The sequence below is a fragment of the Mauremys reevesii genome, linkage group 7 (assembly GCF_016161935.1).
Source record: "Mauremys reevesii isolate NIE-2019 linkage group 7, ASM1616193v1, whole genome shotgun sequence".
NCBI lineage: Eukaryota > Metazoa > Chordata > Testudines > Geoemydidae > Mauremys > Mauremys reevesii.
This window is the reverse complement of record NC_052629.1, coordinates 121,870,397-121,888,500: the sequence shown is the minus strand read 5'-3', so window position 1 is coordinate 121,888,500 and position 18,104 is coordinate 121,870,397. Positions and strand designations below refer to the sequence as shown.

The 18,104-nt window shown below is 41.1% G+C and overlaps 1 protein-coding gene and 1 long non-coding RNA gene across 7 annotated transcripts in view; one reads left to right on the top strand and one right to left on the bottom strand.

The window, feature by feature from the left end:
* The window catches only part of LOC120409041, a 58,904-nt gene extending 58,332 nt beyond the window's left edge, over positions 1-572 (bottom strand). For all 3 annotated transcript variants that reach the window (XR_005601072.1, XR_005601069.1, XR_005601071.1), the window contains exon 1: positions 453-572. This is a non-coding gene — a long non-coding RNA (uncharacterized LOC120409041). The remainder of the gene's footprint in view (positions 1-452) is intronic.
* Positions 545-17,734, top strand: C7H3orf14 (chromosome 7 C3orf14 homolog). 4 transcript variants are annotated; one of them, XM_039546380.1, is made up of 6 exons: positions 914-1,013; positions 1,761-1,895; positions 2,605-2,689; positions 4,238-4,361; positions 12,311-12,385; positions 15,385-17,734. In XM_039546380.1, the coding sequence occupies exons 3-6, from the start codon at positions 2,637-2,639 to the stop codon at positions 15,526-15,528; spliced, it is 396 nt and encodes a 131-aa protein (XP_039402314.1). In that variant the 5' UTR covers positions 914-1,013; positions 1,761-1,895; positions 2,605-2,636; the 3' UTR covers positions 15,529-17,734. The 4 variants fall into 4 exon arrangements, with proteins under 4 accessions (XP_039402316.1, XP_039402313.1, XP_039402314.1 ...); XM_039546382.1 differs by lacking the exons at positions 914-1,013; positions 1,761-1,895 and adding an exon at positions 545-749; XM_039546379.1 differs by lacking the exons at positions 914-1,013; positions 1,761-1,895 and adding an exon at positions 756-906.
* The last annotated feature ends 370 nt before the right edge of the window (positions 17,735-18,104 follow it).

Below are 18,104 nucleotides of genomic sequence, written 5' to 3'. Positions count from 1 at the left end.
CCCTCCCACACCCCAACCCTCTGCACCAGCCCAGTGCCCCTCCTGCACCAACCCCTGAGCCCACCTCACCCCTCCCGCACCCCAAAACTCTGCACCAACCCAGTGCCCCCTCCTGCACCAACCCCCCCCTGAGCCCACACCCCTCACCCCCAAGACTGAGTAGGGGAGGGGCAGGAGTGAATGATGGGGGGTCTGGCATAGGGCAGGACAGAGTGGGGGAGGGGCAGGAACGAATGATGGGGGGTCTGACATAGGGCAGGACAGAGTGGGGGAGGGGCAGGAACGAATGATGGGGGGTCTGACATAGGGCAGGACAGAGTGGGGGAGGGGCAGGAACGAATGATGGGGGGGTCTGGCATAGGGCAGGACAGAGTGGGGGAGGGGCAGGAACGAATGATGGGGGGGTCTGGCATAGGGCAGGACAGAGTGGGGGAGGGGCAGGTCTGACTGACCCCGGCGGTTGGGACTGGATAACGGGCGAAGCAGCAGAGCCAACGGCCTGGCAGAGGGGCGGGGCTGGAAACAGGGCCCTTCTAGCCTTCAAATCCCCATCGTGCCTTGTGACCCACCGCCCTCCGCATGTGATTGGTTACCGACCCCTCTCTCCTCCAATCACGGCGGCGAAGGCGAGGAGGCGCCTGACCCAGCCCACGGCCTGAGCCCGCCCACCGAGGTGGAGGGACCAATGGCAGGGGGCGGCTCACCCTCCTTTCCTGCCGTCTCCATGGTGCCGCGCCGGCAGCTTGACGGTGAGTGGACAGTTGGCCGCAGGGACTGGACGAGCCGAAGGGGGCGCTGCGGGGCGGCCCTGCGAGGAGTGGTACTTCCCGTGGCCTCCCTCCTCCTCCCGGACGCAGTGGTAGAGCCGCAGAGGAGGCTAGTGACGGGTCCGGTGCCGCAGCCCAGGTGCGCTCACCCCTTCTCGTGCGCGTGCGGATCGAGCGCGAGCGCTGCCCTGGGGCCTTTCCCGCCCACTGGGCCCTGAGGCGCTCGACGTGTCACCTCCCCCCCCGGTATCGATGTCCCCTATGGGGGTGCTGGGCTTGGGCGCTCTCTTCACAGAGCGCTGCCTGGGCGCCTTTCAGACCGGTGCCCAGGAGACAGTGCCTGGGCGAGGAGGAGCCCGAGGCTCTGGCACCAGCTTTATGGCCGTTGGCAAGGGCAGCGCTGCCCCCCAGCACCGCCAGTAGCTCCTGTTTATTACGGGCGCGCGGGGGTGGTTTGGCCTGTTTCTTCCTTCCTCGGCATCCACCCCCGAACTGCAAGGTGGCGGCCCTTGGTGTCCTTCCCGAGGACAGCCGAGTCACCGCAAGATACAGAGCCATAGTGTGACTTCGGGGGGGGGCAGCTCCAGTCAGGCCAACTCTGCAACTGCTTCAGGGTGGCCATGTGGGAGGGCAGCAGCCCCCCCCCCCCCGCAACTGCGCCCCTGTGTCTAGAGGGGTGACTCCCATTTATCCCACTATCTGAATCCCTTGTCACCTATGAGCTCACGTGGGGGGGGGGTGTCAGATAATACAGGGGCCTGAATAACAGAGACGAGGACACACACACACAGGCCAAACTTGAGAGGTGGAGGACAAGCCCTTGGTGTGTGGCTGCTGAACGGCGCTTTCCCTCCGAGTTGTCAGAATAAAATCCACGTTGCCCATGCTGTGTGGATAATTGGCAGTATACTGTGTGAATGAACATTTTGGGGAGGGGGATTGCTTGAATCCTAATCCAGCTGGTTGAGACCCTTGATATTTTTATTTCCCCAGATAGCTGCTGCGGACAGTTGTGTTCATCACTTTATGTATACCTAGTGGCTTTCATTCTGCTGGATACCAAAGCACTTTAGCATAATGCAGACTCCTTTGAGGTGGAGCTTGTTAAACAACTGACCACAGAATAGGGTAAACTTTTATTATGTGTAGGAAAAAATGCTATAGGGTCTTTAAGCTCCATGCAGAGCAGACAGTATGGACATTGGTTTTTTGGTGTCTCATTATAACCCCCACAATCAGATTTAGATTCCACTATTTGTGTAATTCTTCGTCCTCTAATTTATACAGCAGTGGGACTGCTTTTTTCACTCCATTTTTAGATAACATAGTAAATAACATTTATAGAAGATGAATTAGCATAATTCAACTGTTGTTTAAATAGGGATGCGTCTTTTTCCAGTGTCTCTAAACTAGTGTTTTTCTCATGGCTAATCTAAATGGTCTTTGTATATGCACAGTTTGTATGAGCATTTTACTATAGCAGAGGCATGTAAATACACATTCAGTTTGCATTGCTGAAAATCTAGCCCTTGTGCTGCCATTTTCCAGTACATAAAATGGGTTTAATGAGATTCAAGAGGAGATGTAATCATGAGTTAGAAATGTGTATATACAGTGTTTTGAACAAGTAAAGTATCCAGTAGTACTATTGTCTATATAGTGTTTTATTGTACACAGCTCTGATTTCACGTAAAAAAAAATTGCTTAGTTAGGTAGGAAGGTGCCCTGCATGTAACTAGGTCTGTCTAATATGCAACATTCTTAAATACTTAAAAGATAAGTATTAATGTATATCTTTGGAGGAATAATTTTAACTTTACTTTGTTTTCTTTAATAGAGTAAAGTTGGCAGTTACTTAAGGAATCAAAGATGGCATCCTACTTAGCACAAGAAGTTCAGCTTGCTAGAAGACATGACAAGATGTAAGTATTTGTTTCAGGATTGTGGCCTATGTTGTAGCAACTTGTGCTATGATCTTCCCAAATCTGTCAAACTACTCAGGACTGATTGGTGAGTATGTGGATGGGAGACCTCCACAGAACAGTGAGGTCTTGTAAAAAGAGGCTTGGTGTTTTGATAGGGGGCACTCTTCTTTTGAAAACTACTGAATCAGTATCCCAGCCTGTCACAGGGGAGAACAGTGCTGCTAATGTTGTTGTCTTCCAGATGAGCTGCAGAACTGGGGACCTGACCTTTAACCTTAGTATGCTGGCTAAATTCCAACTCAAGTCGCTTGGGTTCTGCCACCCAAAACTCAACTTGTGGTTTCAATTCAATTTAGTATTTTCTTCCCATTGACTTCTAAAATATCAGTACATCTTCAGTTCACTGTAAACTCAGCTTGTAGAGTGAGTATCGTATTAAAATGAGTTTGAAAAGTTTGCCTACACTCTGACAACTAGTCAGTAAAAGTAATACACTCTGCTATTAGATTTGTTTCGGGTTAAGCTCTCAGGATGTGAGAACTATGAAAAAAGAAATGTGTGAGGAAAATACGTTTTTATCTACATCAAGACTACAGTAATATAAATAACATGTCCATTTACAAGTCGATTATAAAATTCTGACCTCTGGTGCCTGCCTTTTCATAAACACCTTGCATGTATGTTGTTTGATTAGCTCCTTTATATTTATCTTCCAGTTCTTGCTGAACAGAATACGTAACAAATTAGTTAATTCTTCATTAGTATAGCAGAGGACTGTTGCTGCAGACTGGGAAAACTGATAAAGAATAATTGTTCTGAAAATCATGGGTCACATTCACATCTAGTGTAAGTAAATGCAACTAGATCAAGAGAATTCCGTTAAGCTGTTTGCAGAATGGTGGGATACTCTGTCTGCAATACAAACAAAATTTTATGATCACATGCATCCTATTCCACATCCATCATTTACTAACTTCTGTGACAACAGAGTCTATCTAGATTAGCACTTGTGGGTAAGGTTGAGTTTTAAGTCACTTTAAAATGAGACATCTGAGAATCTAAGGCTCATGTAAGGATGGCTCACAAGTACCACCTGAGTGGAGGTGGCTGGAGGGAATATGAGTTCATAGAGCAAGAAGTATAATTGTCTCTGGGGACTCTGCAGGGAGCTCTTTGACTCTTGCTACATTTCTTTCAGAAAATATGACTCATTCTCCTCCCAGTGTTGGCTTCTGAGCACTTGCAGGGGTGGTGCTGTGCCTATACTACCTCAACCCATCCTGCCACACTTCATCTGAGATACTCGGAGCTTGTGAGCCCCCTTCATGTATGAGGACTGCTGATTGCAGCACTATGTCTGCCTCACTACATGGGAACACAGCGGGAAGAGTCTGACTGTACTTTCTCCCTCCCTCAGCACACCCACACTGAAACAGGCATAATTAGGCCTCTAATTTCAAAAGAATTGGTTAAGGTAAAAGGTTATTATTTTCTAGCTACTGTGCAAAATGTTCTGCCCACTTATTAAAATATTTTCCTTTGTAGACTGTCTCAGAGATTGGTATTGCTACAGCAGATGGAGAATCATCTAGGAGACAAAAAGACTGAAAAGACATCGCAAACACAAGCAGCTGATGCAGCTTATAAAAGAAATGCAGCACTTTTAAATGTAAGTTTCTGTGACTGTTAAGTGGCACATTGTGAAATCCAGTGTTACATAGATCACAGGCTAAAAACATTTGTATCTTAGTTTTTCAGGTGAATTTTATAACATTAGGGTCCTGATTCTGGAACTTGTGCAAAATGTATTAAATATTGTAACCTGGGATATCACTAGCTATTCCTCACACCCTTCTCATGAGAGCCTGGTGGGATCCCTAATGGGATCTCCGAGTCTGGGCTCCAGCCTGAGCCCGAACATATATAGTGAAATTTTATAGTCCTGCAGCCAGAGCTCTGTGAGCCTGTCATGGTGTTTTATTGCTTTGTAGACCTATCCCAAGTAAACTGTTTCTAAATGGCTGATTACTGAATCTTTCATTGCAGGCAGACTTACAATTCTAAGATCACGTTAAGACCCATTTGAAACAAGAGCAGTCTTTTCCTCTGCAATCTTTGTTCTGTATCCATCCAGGAGATTCGCCCATCAAATCCACATTTCTCCAAATACTCATTGAACACTGTTGCTTAGATTCAGTTTCAAGTGCGGAGTTAAAATTTGATTGATAGACCAATAGGCGCCGACTCCATGGGTGCTCTGGGGCTGGAGTACTCCCAGAAAAAAATAGTGGGTGCTCAGCAGCCCCACTGATCAGCTCTTCCCTCTCCCCCCCCCCGTGCCTCCCACCCACTGGTGATCAGCTGTTCAGCAGGAGGCGGTGAGAGGGAGGAGCAGGGACAGGAAGAGGCAGAGTGAGGGTGGGGTGCACTTGGGGGAGGGGGCGGGAAGAGCCGAGGTGGAGTGGAGTAGGGTTCAGCTTTGGGAGACGGGGTGGAGTGAGGGCGGGGCCTGGGGCATAGCAGGAATTGAGCACTGCCCACAGAAATGAGAAAGTCGATGCCTCTGGATCACCAGTACCTTTTTCCAGTTAGCAGCTTTTTATTTTTGAGATGTCTGATTTTTTTGGTTTGTTCAAAAGAAATCTTTTCATTTCTTCCTTTTTTTTAATGAAAAAGAGTATAAAACCTATTAAAGTCACTTTTGTCCAGCACACATGTATTCACCTTGTTTTTCTACTGGATGTTGCAGTATCCTGTTCGGTGACATTGTGTCTTTGTTTTGTAAAGGCATCTCATGACCATTTTAGTCTCCAAGGGTGGGGATCCGTCACCTTTATCTCTGAAGAAGGGAAAATTACTTCCCTTTAATTGCTGTGATTGGAACGTGTTATGACAGATCACCTACTCATCCATTCTGCACTTTTCAGAGTTAGTTCTGTAACCTTCTTGTAGACCAGGGGTGGCCAACCTGTGGCTCTGGAGAATTTAATATGTGGCTCCCTGAATAGGTGCTGACTCTGGGGCTGGAGCTACAGGTGCCAAATTTCCACTGCTCAACCCCAGGCCCTGACCCCACTCCACTCATTTTCACCCCATCCCCTGAGCCTGCTGCACCTTTGCTCCTCCCCACTCCATTCCAGAGCCTCCTGTACACTGCTAAACAGCTGATCGCGGCAGACAGGAGGCACGGGGAGGGAGGAGGAGGAGGAGGTACTGATCGGCAGGACTGGCAGTGGACAGGAGGGTGTAAAGAGGGGGTGGGCTGATGGGGGCTGATGGCTCTTTGGCAATGTACATTGGTAAATTCTTGCTCCTTCTGAGGCTCAGGTTGGCCACCCCTGATGTATATTTTTAAATTCTGCATATATCTTGGTTTCTTCCTCAAGGGGAACTGGTAATATCTTGGTTTCTTCCTCAAGGGGAACTGGTAATTAGGTCAATAGAAGGCTCTTACTTTGATTGCAGGGACTGACATATGATACCCCCTGCTGGAACCAACAGCTTAGAATTTTGAACCTGAAGAGGTCTCACCTTGACCTCTAACACAAGAGCACATTGTAAAGTGGGGGTCTGTTTCTAAGTATATCTTCATAGAACAGCACTTAAAAATAGGTTATTTCCTCTGTGCACTTGCCCTTTCTTTTTGCTATTGCTTATTATTTAATTCTACTATCTAATATGGCAAAATGTTTTGGACTCTCATTTGTATGAAAGATGCTGTACAAAATAAAATCATATTTTTATCTCATATACAGCGAGAATGTCCTCCTGTGTCCACTGGGACAAAAATTCAAATTTTTCATTCTAGAAAGTGAAAAGATTCATCTTTGTGAAAAAATTTCTGGCCAAACTGTGTGCTGGGACAAGACTTAACACATCTGCAGTTTGAATGAAACTCTACTGTGGTGCAAGGCCCTCCACTGTACTTAAGTCCCAAACAGACACTGCACAACTGGGGACTGTAGGCAGAAATGCCAGTCAAAGGTGCCTGTTTACCTGATATGTGCTAAAGACAGGATCTCCGCACTGGTCCCATTTAAGGTCACACTGGGGATAGGATAGGGGTGGGATTGCAGGTCCAATGGCACCAAAACCCTGTGGAATGGGTGTGGCTGCTATTCCAGCCTTGGTCTGAAACAGCTGATATGTAGATTTGGCCTCCCCACGCCTTCTGTGTTCCACTCATCTAGAGCCTGAATACCCAGACTTTGTGAAGGTGTGGGAAATTTCACCCATTATATTTTCCCCCATAACTCTTCTCCATATGTGTTTTTTATAAACAAGGTTCAAATTAGCACTTATTTGTTGACAAGCATAATAAATGCAGATTACATTTGTGCATACTAAAACAAGCTCATTATGATAGTAAATGTTATTGCTATCTTAATGTAAACCTATAGCAAAAATATGTAGTCTTGTAGTTATGCAGGATATTTGCCATCTACTATCGTATTCCTCAAAATGATTTCTTTCAAGTGTCAAAAACATTAGTGTTCATAGAAGAAATAAAAACATATGTATGACCATCAAAACAAATAGTCTGGCAGGATAAAGCAGCATAAATAAGTCTAGATATATTAATTTTATACTAGCTTTAACAGACATGCAGTACTGCAGATGCTTTCTGATAACAAAATAAAACAGGAAAGAGATCCATGCAGAATAATATATTAGAGCCTTGAAAAAACGGTTCATATTTATGTGCCAGCTTCAGAATATTGTTCCTGATACCAGGCACTGTACATTTCACAGTTACCATGTGGGGAGTTGTTGATTTGGCCTACTCAGAAATACACGGACATGATGAGGTGTTGATTTTTGCTTAAACTTAGAAAAAAACAGAAATGCAAATAAAATTAATTCAGTTTTATGGGAACATTAAAAAAAAAACCCTACGCTTTCCCTTTCTGCCAATTGAAATTTTATGCTCACATAGCTCAAAAAAGGCTGAAGCTAGAAACTTCAAACTTAGCTTGCTTTATAATCCTTATTGAGTTTAGGGGAAAAAATGAAATTTGAATAAAATAGATTTTAAAGATTTAAGTCAGCATTTTTATACAATTGTGTTAGAGTATGTTTTTTCCCCCTAACATGTTTAAAGAAGGCGTTGTCAGGTTTAAGAATGTTCATTCAGGCCTTGGATTAAACACCTCACTTAGGTGCTGTATTTATTAACTGCTGAGATTGCAGTAGTACTACTAAGTGTCTTCAGAGCTATGTTAACTTGGCTACCTTGCACATATGTACATAAGAACGACTATACTGAGTCAGACTAAAGGTCCATCTAGCCGAGTATCCTGTCTTCTGACAGTGGCCAATGCCAGGTGCCTCAGAGGGAATGAATAAAACAGGTAATCATCAAGTGATCCATCCCCTGTCGCCCATGTATGTAGTGCTTTCTGTTCTCTTCCTTGTTATTCATAAATCTTAATGTATTACTGTGATATTTAGTATATACACCTCTACCCTGATATAACACTAATTTGGCTATAACGCGGTAAAGCAGCGCTCCGGGGGCGGGGCAGGGTTGTGCACTCCGGCAGATTAAAGCAAGTTCGATATAACACGGTTTTACCTATAACACGGTAAGATTTTTTGGCTCCCGAGGACAACGTTATATCGGAGTAGAGGTGTACTATAAAGTTAAGGATGTGTGATGTAACAGTGAGCATTTTAGCAGAAAATGTGGGCCAAATTCTAATCTCATATATGGTGGTGTAAATCTGGATTATATGAGTGTAAATGACAGCTGAATTTGGCCCCATAAAAGTGATGTAGGTATCAGAATCTCCATTTTACCTCTGTGAAGAGACTTGAACTGTTTTTCTTGTAGTCCTTGCCATTTTATCCAATGCGTTATGGGATAGACTAGTGCTTAATATTGTAGTATCCTAGATTCTGTCTTACTTGCCAAAGGTGTTTGCACTGCTGCCTTCAAATAAATTGGAGAGAGTTAGAAAAGATAAATTCCCAACACCAGACTTTAAAAAATAAAAATGCCACAACAGGCACCTCCTAGCCACCAGCTACATGCAAAGGTGCCATCTGATCTTTCAGTGGCCTCAGTTTTTTTCCAAGGCATACTGCACCTTCCAGCAAACATTTCTTTCACTGTCTGTCATTAAATCAGTTTTCTGAATGACAATAGACTGCAAATATACAAACTGGAGTGGAGCAACAAAAAGAGACATCTGAGACATGCCAATGTGACCTTCTCTACTAAAATGTGTACAACAGCTGTTTTCCCTAGGCTGAAAGTAATTTATTTCCTACTATCATAAACATTCCTGTATCAAAATTAAGTAGCCACAGAGATAGCGATCTTGGTCTGTTTTGCCCCCTCCTATGTAAATACTTGTAGGAAGAAGTCGTAGGGGGAGGAAAATGCTCTGAGGGGAATGTGGTGCATAAAAACCCAAATAGATAGGACTGAATGGAGACTGATCCACCTTTTCACCATGACAGGTAATTCCTCCAGGCCATGGCAAAGGCATATTGGTGAAGTGTGGGGAAGCTTGCCTGGTGCTGTCCTGTTCTGTGTGCAAACACACAGAGAACTTAACTTTGCAGTGTTGTCAAGCCATGGCTGCTGTGCAATTTTAATTTTAACTGAAAACCACTTTGTTCTGTCATTTTTTGTTCTGAGTTCCAGAAAAGGAAGGAATCAGAAAGTGTTGTATACATATCAGATGTGTTTAGGCCTCAAATTCTGATGGTTTCAACTGTATCCAGACCAATTCCAGAACAAAGAACAGAAATTGCATCCACAGAGTCCATAAAGTCGACAATTACTGTCATGATTTGTATTATTCACTGGGCATCATCTCTGGTGCTCAGCCCTGTTCAGAATATGCCAGAAAATGTAGTTCCTGAGCCAATATATATAAAATGTGTAGCCCTGGATAAGATGGCTCAGATATTTAAGTATCAAGTGTATAGTTGTTAAGCACATGTTAATATCTGTGAGTGAAGGCGCTGATGACAATAGAAGTTTTACTAGATTAAGGACTAGAAGATTTGACTATCCAACTTTCTTTCTAGAGAAAGAGCTGCCCAGAGCTCCTGTACGTGTTTATTTTCCTTTCCTGCCTGCAATGGCCCTGATATATCTCAGAAGTGGCTGGGTTTTTTTCTCAACTTTAAAATATAGAATTTTCTTGCTGTTTGGTTTTAAATATTCTCCTGTGAGAATTGCAACTCAATCACTGTAGTGTTGTGTTTAAGAGCCTTCTGGAAAGTAACTAGCCTTTAAACAGAAGTAAAAGCAGTGTTGCCAAATCTCATGATTTTGTCATGAGTCTCATGCTAATTGCTTTCCTTAAAGTCCCAGCTCTGGGAGTCAAGTGGATATATGATGATTTCAGCCTTCATTCTGAAAGAAAAATGAAGTTTCTAGCCCTAGTGGAGAAAGCTACAAAATTTGGCCCCAGTACGCCCTAAAGGCTCAAACGCAAAAGGCAAAAAACAAAACAAACAAAAAAAAAAAACCAAAGCTGTTACTTTTACATAATCTCATGATTTTTGGTGAGCCTGATTAATGATTGTTGAACATTTGGGGTTGGCAATAATACTATGAAAGTGACTAGAAAGTGTCAGTTTCACTGCTGTTTAAAGTTAGTTTCTAGTCTATTAGTAGTAGTGAGGTAACAGGGGTAGAGCCCCTGGCAGATGCATTCTAAACTCATGGGGCCTTGCCCTAGTAGGATGTTTCCCAAGTTAAATGATCATTCCAAGCTTGATGAACTGCAAAAAAGTGATAGAAAGTAATCTAGATTTTTCTACAATTGTTTCAATTGTTGTATTCAAGAGTTAGTAACAGAGAATATACATTACAGTTTTAAACCTAACCAATGTCCCTTAAGAAGTGACTTGATACAAGTTATGAGAACATGTTAGTATTAGAGCTGAGTGGGTCTAATATTTATTTAATCCTCATTTTTATATAGAAAATAGATACAGTGCTCCTATCCGCTAATTTCTACATTATTATCTGCAAAAAAAAAAAAAAACCCTAGAGTTTTCAGGTGCCTAAGTAGCCCCTGGAATCATGGTTAAAGTTGCCTTCCCCCCCCCACCAAAATCTGAAATGGCGCCCCTGCATCATTTATTCAATGTCCCTTTCTCATTCCCTCCTTTCGACCCTATGACCTGCACCCTTATTACTATTTATTCGTTTTTTGTCCATTGTACTTAATTCTGGTCCTGTGGCCTCTCCTTCATGCGAAAAGGCAGCCTTCCATTACTGTGATGTGCTCCACCTATCAGTCCCAGGATTTAAATAGGGTAGCACCTTATATCGTCCTTCCGCAGAGATCGGTTAGGCACCTCAAACCAGCACTAGGTTCACTGATAAAACTGTAGAAAGACCAAACAAAAAACTGCTTGGATGATATTTTCAATATTATTCTTTTCTATTTGCATACAGTAAAATCACTATAAATATGCTATAAAACCAGTCCAAATATTAATAAATTTTCATTCATTTTAAATAAAGATGAACATTATAACTTACTGGATTTTAGCTAAGAACTTTCAGCTAAGAACTATTAGTGTCTTTTAATCATGCTCTACACTAATATTAGGCCAGATTCTGCAACCTTTACTTGAGTAGCATGTACACAACTATTCCAATTGGCTACTACTCAATATGAGTAATTGTGTTTGGGTTCTCCTGTAGACCTGCTCCTTCAGAATCTCACTGTTCTGAGCAGCAGTGGCGGTATATCTTTGGGAAGTCCCTTTGGGGAATTTCCTCACTCATTTATTTTTTATGCTGTACTCTTCACACCTGCTTTCTGCTCCCAACTCTGCCATCTGCTATGCTTCCCTCCCCACCCCCCTGTTCTGCTTTGTCTCCTTCACACTCATCTCCCACGCCCCTTTCCATCTCTTCATCTGCCCAAAAGCCCTGCACTCAATCTCTTCAGTGCTTGGCTATGGAACTAAGCCCGCAAGAAAGGGTTACAATTTAAAAGAGTCTTTTCAAATTGAGTCTAGGCCTCTGTGAACCCAACACATGTTTACTGGGCAAGTGGAAGCCCATGTGCAGATTTTTTAAGAAAGCTAAGGGAGGTGTGTTCTCATCTGAGTTTGAATGTCTGGTGAACAGCTTGCTGCATCTCTACATTTTTGTGCACATGTTATGCATGCATATTAGCAAGTCATCTTTGTCTTGGGAAAGACAAGATCTTGAACACAATTTGCGTAGTTACTTTAAAGCTACAGTAGATAGAATACATGCTTCGGTTCATCTACATAGCGTAGTGAATACCACTCTCCTTTTTTTTCCTGTATTGTCATGAGGAACATAGTCTAACTATAAATTACCTTTGTGTATGGAGAGATTAAATATGTAGTAGGTGCTGTCTATCAGAACACTTCTAGCAAAGAAAACAATTCTTACAGCCAGGAAATGCAAGAAAGTTCAGCAAAGCGTCCAATATATTAGTGTTATCGTCAAAAGTAAGAGGCTGCAGGATCTATGGCTAAACAAAAGATTTCAGCCCAGGGATATCAAATCCAGTGCCTCTTAGGAGATATATATTTAATTGCCTTTTAAGTGAACTTATATTGCCTGTTAATGTCACCTGTAACTTGTCAAACACTTATTTTAAACAGGATATAGAAGCAGCAGAGAAGAGGCTGCAAGCAAGAGTACATCTACAGCCACATCCTGATATTGTTAAGCTTGAAGTAAGTCCTGAAATAAACTCCATCCTTTCACTTGCTGTGTACAAAATAGTTTTCTTTTTTTTCTGAAGCATATTTATAAAGTAAAAATAATTGATTTTGAAATTGACTGGTATAGCCAAGGGCCTGTGTACTGTGCAGTAGGCTGAACCTAAATTCTGGGCTAAGGTCCCTAGATTCTGCAGTAGCCGGGGGGAAATTCTCTAGCAGATTCAGATATTTTTTTGACTGGAGCTTTTTATTTAATTAAATATGAAAATGAAAAATGTAAGAATCACAGCAGCCTTTATAGTGTTTTTCAATATTAAATTCAACTTACCTTTTTTTGTCCTTACATTTTCAGTTTTAAGTACACCACAGAATTGTCATCTTCATGTTTGACTCAACAGCCCATGAAGATGAATGGGGAAGTTCACACCTGTCAGAGCTATTGTGTAAGGGTGGTTGGGAACATGTGAAGATATCACTGTTGCAGTCACAGTTAGTTCACATTTACAAGATTTTCTTTCCAACCACAAGAGCCTGAAGCAATTTTTTTTTAAATTAAAATTGAGGTTCTGGAGCACAAGTCTGCAGAAAAGGGTGAACTCTGCCATGGTAAAATACGTGGGGCCTGATTATAGTGAGTGCCATCATTCAGTTAATATCCTGAAGTCCTGAGTATTTAGTAGAAGAAAAAAATTGTATCAAACTATACTTTAAGAATTTCTGTTACAGTGACGGATGTGACAGCATGCTATTTTAATGGTCATATCACTTTAAAATAAATAGGGATGTGATGCATTCACTTTTTTGGATTTGTTGGGCACTAAATATCACCTATCTTCCCCTCATCCACCGAAATAAAAATCAGACGCAAAATATAAATTTAGATACTGTATACTACACAGTTACTCAGGAAATGAAGCTGTTTAAAGTGAGTAGATTATATTAATGAAATAGTAAATAGCATTAAAGTTTAAAATATATTTTAAGTTCCAACTTGCAAACAAAGTTAATTCTGGTAGCTGACAAATTACTTAAAAGTGAAGAAATGGAACTAAGTTATTTAAGCTGAGTCTGTAAGACTAAGGGTATGATCCTGCAAACACTTATACACATGAGTAATTCCATGGAGTTCACTAGGACTATGCATGTTCTAAAGTTAAGTGTTTGCAGGACCAGGCCTAAATTTATCCCTGGGATATATTTATTACATAAGTCATAAATACCTGTTTGTGTGCTGCAAATAGAGTTTTAGTCCTTAATAATTTAAAACAGTTGTCACTTATGTATGGACTGTACTATCTCAGCTCTGTTTTAGCAGCATCTCTCTGTATTAGGCCTGAAGTCCCATACGCTAGAGAGTTTTGACATTTCCAGTTCTGGTTCAATCACTGTGAAGAATTACATACCATTGCATAGTAAATTCTGCAGAACAAATCTGGTAGCAATTACACAAAATAGTACAGATTAAAAAAAATCTGGTGTAGATCTTTACAGTGTGGATAAAGTGGACAAAAGTCAGATAATTCATAGCGATTATTGATAGAAACAGTGTTGACTTTTGCCTTCATCCTCCCCACTCAATTGTGTGAGTTACGGGAGAGTGGTGTTACTATTTCAAGGGAAAATTTCACATATTTAATCTTATATTTTTAAGGAGATGGCACTAAATAGCATGAAAGGAAAAATATCTTTCATATACAAAATTGACTGTCCACATTCCTTCCAATAAAACTTTCAAAGGATATTTAACACATGGCCTTAATACATATGTATATCAGCTGTGATTTTCACAGTTGATTATAATGGCTCCTTAACTTAGCAGTCCAAGTACAGATTCATGTGATTACACATAAAATTTCAAACAAGATCTATTGCGTAAATACATATTTTATTAATGATGTATAGAAATTGTGCATATGAGTTACACACATGAACCAAAATAGTTACCCAATAGTCCAGCACTTCCAAAGGAGCGATTTATGATGTATCACGTATGTGCACTAAAATATGTAATTTAAGTAAATAAAAACGGATTTTTTTCTTTTTAAAAAAAGCCTAAATATATGTGTACAAAATCTATACAAATATTTTGCTAAAAAAGCAATCTCCAGGTAAATATATTGGCCCCTGTTGAACAAAGCATTTAAGAGTGTGCTTAAAGTTAAGCACATTGTTTGCTAAATCTGGACCTTTGTCTCCAACTCTTAACTAAAGTATTTTTATGGCCTGTAGTATAAATTGTATGATTTCATCCATAAACATTAATGATTTAATCCATAAGCATTAACAAATATATGCTCAAGATGCTCCTGTGAAAATGGGGAATGTTATCTCTATTCTTCAGTTGGAAAAACTGAGACACAAAAGTTAAACCTCTTACCCAAGACCCTAGAACAAGTGCATGTCAGAGCTGTAGTTAGAAATCAGGAACTTCTGGCTGCCACTTTTTCTTAGACCACAAGATAGCTGGTTCTGCAGTTTTCTTTCTTGAGCTAAGTAGTGGAACCAATTACATTATCGGGGATTTATTCATTGCAAAATTTAGCTCGCAAATATTTTTGAGACAACTTCATATTAATGCACTACTTGTCTGGTGATAGCATTAAACAACAAATTTATTTTTATCTCAAAATCCTGCTAAACCAGAATTATAATGTTAATATTTAGGCTTGAGAAAATGTTTGTTTTACAGAAACATGAGTACAATTCCATGAACATGAATACTACCATTATGATGGGTTCCCTTTCTAATATATTATTCACCACAAGAGGGCACATTCAGTCACTGCATAACTTACTCTAGAAGGTGAAATCCTGCCAATTTCTGTTACGTTGTTTAAGTGAGGGATTGGAAATTTGGTATCCAAATAATTTGGCCTTTTTTGAATTGCTTCACACGTAAGGCAAGCTTTAATAACACATTGTATGTGTGTATTGTTTTGTGATAAATTGGTAAATAGATTAAATTGTGAAGCAAAGTTAAATTGCTTATTGTTGCATCATATCTTTCTTAGACTCTCTATTGGGCATCAGTAGAAGAATCTATTCCTAAGTGGGAGCAGTTTCTTTTAGGAAGAGCACAAATGCCTGTTGGTTTTAAGAAAAAGAAATCTACAAAGTATAACATAAGTCACCCAGAAGGAGCTGCACAAAGATAAAGAGAAAACAAAACAGAGACTACCATTTGACTTCAATGGGCAAAATAATCCTATCCAGACAACAGTGTGTCAGGCCACTAAATTTCAATTTCAGTGTATGTATATGAAAATTAATCATGTTTGATGGGTTTTTTCCAGTTGTATCTGTGTGGAAGAGTTCAGCTAAACTGTAGTCTGCCAGCTCAAGGAGGCTCAGAATAACATTTCTCCTGGTGGGAGGAACAATCCTTTTTTGAAAATGACTTTATAAGATCAGAAATTAAAGACACTGGTATATGGAAGCCCACCAGTACAATTGCCTCTTTAAGATGACAAGAGTTTTAGGTTACATATAATCCTTCACTTTTGTATTTTTAAGAATGTTGTGTATAAATCTACCTTTTATTTTCTTGAACCTCCTTGGCCACAGGGGGCATTTACTCTGGAAAGGGCAGGCAATTTACACCAGGCTGTGGGGGAAGCTTTAGTTTATGGCTGGGATCCTCTATATGAGCGCAGTGGTAAAGGGCACATATTTAGTTTGTATGTCCCCTGTTTTCTCTGATTATGTCAGTGACACTGATTTTTTTGGAGGGGCGGGGAAAGGGCTGTGTTGGTCTCACCCATAAGCAATTGCAATTTCTGTTCCATTAACCACTGCTGCACCCTCATTCCCTGGCTAACTTCCCATATTAGGTTCTGTGCCTGGTTTGCGAAAGCAGATGCCAATGTGAATTTGGGTTGAATCCAGCCATGAAGTTCATTTTACAGACATTGAAGTAACAAACATCAGTATTATATTTTGGCCATGTTTCCTATGTAGTTTTAAGCCATTGCTTTGTGTCGCTTTCATTTTGTTAATGTAATCCAGAGACATAATTTATGGATAAGGCCAAGGGAGGTGGGGAAGAACCAGACAGAAAGCCAGCCCAGCTGAGCACCCAAAGATCACAGATACTGGAATAAGAAGGTGAAGAGCTTGCTTTCTATCTCAGATCAAGGACAGTTACTCAGCCTCTGGCTACAAGCATGGAAGGCCAGCTAGTGGTTTTTTGCTTGCACATTGTTAATTATTTGTATTCTCTAAGTGCCTAGGAGCCTTTGTCATGGACCAGGACCCCACTGTGCTAGGTGCTGTACAAACAACAAAAAGACAGTCCCTGCCCCAGATAGCTTACAGTCTGAGGCCAACCCCTTGGTAAATTAGTGTGCCTGGGAGCCACCGTCCATTGCTTTCTAGTGTTTGCATATATTGAAGACCCAATTTAGAGAGAAATCCTTTCAAGTAAATGACTTAGAGGTCTTTGTGCTTTTTCACTCTTCCATAGCAAGGAAGGATGGTGGACTTTGGGGTTGGGGGGAGCGGGTTCCTCCAGATTTGGGACTCGAGTCAAGAAGATCAATAGAAACCAATTTCAATAAAGGGTGGTTACTACTTCCATAGTGCAAGAAGAATTCATGTACGTGGTTATATGAAATTGAGCTATGCAAACCACTCCAGTCAGCTATAGGCTAACCGAATTAATTACCAGGAACTATTAGGAATGATGAGGCCTCACCCCCTTATTTGCTGTTAGGGGGTTTGTCCGGTGTCTGTGTCTGGCGGTAACCTTGTCCCTATATCTGATTTTTGTGTTATGGATGGATGATCTAACAGCACCTTTCTTATACTCCCTGACCAACCTCTACACAAGTATCACAGCTCTTTACACTGCTCCATAAGGAAGGTTCAACTTCCGAATTGTGCACCTAGAGCATTATGTGAATTTAATTAATCAAATAGGATTTAATTATCCAGTGCTGACTGGCTATTAGTGAGGAATTCATTGCCCCTCAGAATAGGGAGCAGCCTCTCCAGCTGGAGACCACAGGAAGTCTGAACAGTTTGCAAGGGCCAACACCTGCAGAAGCTATTTTCTGCTAGATCAGGCCCTTAGTTTGCTGAAGTTAAATCACTCAAAGATGCACCAAACCCCCCCCCCCCCCAGCTTCACTTTAAAATGATTTTACATGTTCAAAGTTTATATGAAACTTTTTCTATTTAAGTGTCCATTAAACTGATAAGTTTTTACAGAAACTGCCATGTTAGAAATATCCTGTTGAGTGGGTGTTGGTGTTTGTAACAATAACGTTGTTTTCATAATATGTGATGGCAGATTAGCACGCTTCTCTGCAGTGTTGTTAACAGTTGTAATTAAGGAATAAACAGTAAAGGGTGTCAGTCCGATGACAATTCCATCTATAGTGTCACAATACAAAATGTCACAAAATATTAGAACTGTTATATAACTACAAAAATATCAAATTAGGCTTTCATCTTTGAAGCAGAAAGCTTAAAAAAAACTGGCATAGAGACTGTTGCAATTTTATTACCTACTCATTGTTCTGTCACAAAGACAAATTGGTAATATTTTGTTCTATAAGCTTACAAAGTGATTCTCAGCCATACTGTTGATTTAACAGTAGTGTGCGCAGATTTTTAGTTCTGGAGCTCTGAAATTATAAATCCAGCCAGATGCAGGAGTGATAGAAAAGGAACAATTTTTATACTTCAAAGGGGAGCTTTTTGAAAGGCACAAAGGAAGTTGGGTTCCCAA

Bases quoted from the DNA above. Each gene is read 5' to 3' on its own strand.
- C7H3orf14 (XM_039546382.1), top strand. From the start codon at position 2,637: ATGGCATCCTACTTAGCACAAGAAGTTCAGCTTGCTAGAAGACATGAC. The intron at 4,362-12,310 runs GTAAGTTTCTGT...TATTTTAAACAG, and splicing joins GAAATGCAGCACTTTTAAAT to GATATAGAAGCAGCAGAGAA. The intron at 12,386-15,384 runs GTAAGTCCTGAA...TATCTTTCTTAG, and splicing joins CTGATATTGTTAAGCTTGAA to ACTCTCTATTGGGCATCAGT.